At 36.5% G+C, this 4,815-nt stretch overlaps 1 protein-coding gene across 1 annotated transcript; it reads left to right on the top strand.

Moving 5' to 3' along the window:
- The first annotated feature begins 1,894 nt into the window (after positions 1–1,894).
- Positions 1,895–3,934, top strand: LOC119570274 (formin-like protein 3). Its single transcript, XM_037918083.1, has 3 exons — positions 1,895–2,092; positions 3,081–3,443; positions 3,737–3,934. The coding sequence occupies exons 1-3, from the start codon at positions 1,895–1,897 to the stop codon at positions 3,932–3,934; spliced, it is 759 nt and encodes a 252-aa protein (XP_037774011.1).
- The last annotated feature ends 881 nt before the right edge of the window (positions 3,935–4,815 follow it).

Consider the following 4,815-nt stretch of genomic DNA (forward strand, 5'->3'; position numbering starts at 1 on the left):
AATATTATATATTATATATATATATATATATATATATATATATATATATATATATATGTATATATTATTAATATATATTTTGTATTTATATACTATTCTGTTTATATTATTATGTACTTCCTTCTTGTTTTACTACATACACACACACAACACACACACACATTTATATATATATATATATATTAATAGATATATATATTATATATATATAATATTATATATATATAATATATATGTGTGTGTGTATGTGTTGTGATGTGTGTGTGTGTGTGTGTGTGTTGTGTGTATGTATTATTATTTAATATATATATTTTAATAATATATATATATATATATATATATATATATTATACATATATCATATATACATATACATATTATATATATATATATATATATATATATATTATATATATATATATATATCATATTATATATATATATATATATATATATATGCAGCTGCACAGAAACTGTCGTTAGAAAATTATGCAAACAATTTTGACACAAACAACGATACTTTTTAAAATATAGTTGTTAACACAAGGAAAATTGTTTGCTAATCCCTTATTTTTCAACAACGCTTGGGTATGTGTGATAAATCACGAAAGTTAGAGGCTATAAATTCGTAAGTAATTTATTATATCGTATAATACTTTGTTACTAATCAGTTAGCTTTCTTATCTTCTTCTAATGTTGGGTCAGTCGTCCATAATACGAGTGCTAGTTTATTGCAGGCGAGTGGACAGTGCTACACACACGCATTATTGGTCTTATATTACCTAATGAGTATTGGCATATTTCTTTTAAGGTCAAAACAAGGAAAAATAAACAGTGTTAATATATTCAAGTCTGATATTTTGTTTTTCCCTCCCCTGATGCCAAAACTTAGTTCAGCGTTTGGTATAAGCCGCCATAACTCGGCTGCCAACGCAACGGCCTTCCTCATATCGAAGATGTTTCCCATGCTTCCACTTTTTCACGATTGGCGAATGTTTTGCCGCATATGTTTTGACACGGCCGCTCACACGTGTGTTCTTTATTTTTGAGATTTTCCGTTCTGGGTGGCTTAGCAGCCAGTGTGATGTCGGGGTATTTTGGGAACAAATTTCGGACAACACGGCTGGTATGGATGGGACATTTTTTTTAACTAAGATAGAAGGGAACATTCCTAGCCGTTTTGAAGGGAAAACATACTCAAGGGTTTCAACATATCTGCTGCCAGTAAATTAACCAGGGCCGAACATCCGTCAAACCTCGTGCATCCACCTAAGCAACCATGCGGTGATTTGGCTACTCCACCTGTTTCGCGATCACATTCCTGGTTTCAAATATTGTTAAATGATAACACTGTATTAGATACAGAAGTAGACATATGAAAATATTTAGCGTTCATTTCTATCAAAACAAATGTCTTTCTTCAAAATATCGAGTGAAGGGAAGTTGAAAATAGGAGGGGAGGGGTGGTGTCGTTACCTACCTGATGCCATACAAACATATCTCGTAGTGTTGGGTGCCTTCAGATTTTTTTTTTCCTAGCCCTAGATTATTGTTATATCTTAGAAGGCTTGTCTGCATATTGCAAGGCATATTCCATCCTTTTTCGGGAATAAGATCATCATGTCACAGTAAATCCATAGAATTTTCCAGAAACGTCTATTCGATACATTACGACTCAGAACGAGACCAATTCGAACCCCAAATACCAACCCCTCCGTAAACATAAGGATTTGTTCGTTATTGAATGTTTCGACACTCCTTCTAACGATAGTTTTCTGCGTAGCTGTACATATAGCTATATTTACAGATAAATGTTGGCTCAAAGAGCTGCTCCCTTTCTGAGGACCGAGATAAATAGGATGTGATTCGATTCTTGGTAGAGGAATATCTGGTGATGGATCAGTTTTATTCAGGTTGCAAAGGAGTCATAAACATAAGCAACACTCAGTATGAAGAACCTCTCCCACATTCTATCCTCCACCTCAATATCCAAAATCCTCCAACACTGGGAAATTCTATGCCTATAATCCTCCACCACCCAGGGAGTGTTCCTCCATTGGCAAACAATTCATCTTTAGATTACAAAGGACATGTAAATCGTTGATTTGTTATTTTTCTAGTATTGAACGTGTGTGATGTCAATCTGTCAATTAATTTTTCTATATGTCCATCTACACACAAACAGACACACATTATTATATACAAATATACATACACGCACACCACAAAACAAACACACACACACACACAACACCACACACACACACCACACACCACACACACACCACATATATATATATATATATCTATATATATATATTATAGATATATATATTATATATATATATATATTGATATGTGTGTGTGTGTGTATGTGTATTTTTATTTGTATGTATATCTATAATATCAAAATGTATAAATATTTACTTATACATAAACATTTTGTGTATCTATATACATATATTTTGAAATGTATATACATACACATACGATTCCTTCTTCCTAAATGAATTTAAGTTTTTTCTGCTATTGATAAAGAGTTGAGCTGCTCCTGATTGTTTCGCATACAGTAGATAAACAGTAACATTTTATATTCTGCATGAGAAGACACGTCATACTGAACATACTACATATCAGTAATCAAATAAGGCCAGTTGATATCCCTAGTATATTCTGTACTTTTAATGGAACCCCATATTCTTTTTCCCCTATGTTGCTCGTCTGGTCTGCCTATGATAACAAAGCGCAAATAATTACAGTTGGTTGCTTTCAACATTTGCTGGCTACAGCTTGGTTCTCGAAGAAAACTTGCTCAATTTATTAACGAAGCGCTGCTTGGAAAATAGTTTTGGTACGAAATGAATATCTGTTTAACAGATATTCAGGCTTCTGAATTGATTTGGTAAAAATACATATATGTGTGTGGTGTGTGTGTGTGTATAAAATTCAGCTCATTCATTTTCTTTTAATAAATGAATACATTAACAGCAAAGGAAATAAAAGTTATAACAAAAATGTAAACCAAACCTGGAAAACATATTAAATACACATCAAGTATCTTTCCAGACTCTATGGTGCAGAATATAAATTTGAAGGAGTTGGTGGACCATAAACTCCACCAAGACCACCCCGAATCTACCGGGCGTGAACCCCCCAAAAATCACCACCGGGAACCACCGCAAATCCTCCCCGGAACCACCCGCCAAATCCGCTGCCGGAACCACTACCCAAATCCACCGCCAATCCCGCCGCTGGAACCACCGCCCAAATCCCCGCCGGAACCACCCGCCAACCGCCGCCGGATCCACCGCCGCCCTCCTCCGCCCCTCCGCCGAAATAAACCCTGTCCCCCCCCCGTTGGCCTCCGCTTGGAGAGCCAGTCTGGAGACAACTCCAAAGGGGCCCAAGCTGAGGGTTTATCTCCTTCCGAAATGTTGACAAAAGTAAACCCTAAAGGGTTGGACGGGGAGGACTGTCCACTTTCGATCACTTTGCTGTCCCTCCTCCCCATCGTCCCTTGTTCAGGAACGTAACCACGCTCTGTTTTGCTTGTGGGGGAACGATGAATGGCTCAGGGCCTTGCTCCCTTCTCAGGAACCGCGGAACCGAATAGGATGTTTGTGGTCGATTCTTGGTGGAGGAAATATTTGGTGGTGGAACCGCTTTCTTCTCTTGCTGTTTGGGAGCGTCATAGACAAATACGTTGGCGTGGAAAGATTATGGGAAACGCCCACAGAACGTCAACATGAAGAACCTCCTCCCGCACTGCATCCTCCTCCCCCCATATCCAGATCCACCACCGCCACCTCCACCCGGAAAAATCCTCCTCCGAAAAACCCCTCTACTTCCTCCAGAGAATTCCCCACCTCCTCCAGAGAATCCGCCCTCCCCCAGAAAATCCTCTGCCCAGAAAGATCCTCCACTTTCCTCCTGAGAATTTCCCCCCCCCCACCAGCTTGGGGGGGAACGTATCTGTCAGGGGCGCGCCCGCCAAAAACGGCCAAAATTTACCCAGATCTGAAAAATTAAAATTATAGGACTAGGTTAAATTAATTAGGGAATTTTTTCCATTCTATGCTTACATTTTCGGCCAGTTTTTATTTCATTATTTATTTAAAAAAATTTTCCCATTTTTTAGACTATGAAACAGAGTTTAACTTTCCACCCAAAGCTTCATTTGGATGTGATACCTAGCTAAGGGGGTTTTAACGTCTTAATTTCACGTTTTCCGTCGCCCGGCCACCCCGACCCCTCCCCTTGCCCCCCACCCAAAAGAAAATCTACAAACTTAAACGGCAATTTTTCCCACTTTAAAAAACCCAAACCCAAAAAAAAAGCGTCCAAGAAAGTATGGATATTTTTGGATTTTTTTTTTTTTTTTAATATAGGAAAATAGTATTAAAATTGGGTATAGATAACGAAATTAAAATAGGGAAATCAATTTATTTACACAAACGCAATTTCCCCACATAAACACCACACAAACGAAACACCCAAAACGCCAAGACGCGTAACACATGCACATGCCAAAGACACACACACCCACACACAATATATATTTTTATTTTTTTTTTTTTTTTTTACATTTTATTTTTAAAAAAAAAAACAAAAAACAAAAACACACCACACCACCACACAACACACACACACACACACAACAAAAAAAAAAATATAATATATATAATATATAATTTAAATTAAATAATAATTATATTAATAATATTAAATACATTTCCCCCCCCAAAAAAAAAATTTTTATAAATTTCAATATTTTTAACACAAAACCAAAACCCCCCCAAAAACAAAAAAAAAAAA

This window comes from Penaeus monodon, unplaced genomic scaffold (genome assembly GCF_015228065.2).
Source record: "Penaeus monodon isolate SGIC_2016 unplaced genomic scaffold, NSTDA_Pmon_1 PmonScaffold_23663, whole genome shotgun sequence".
NCBI classification, from domain to species: domain Eukaryota; kingdom Metazoa; phylum Arthropoda; class Malacostraca; order Decapoda; family Penaeidae; genus Penaeus; species Penaeus monodon.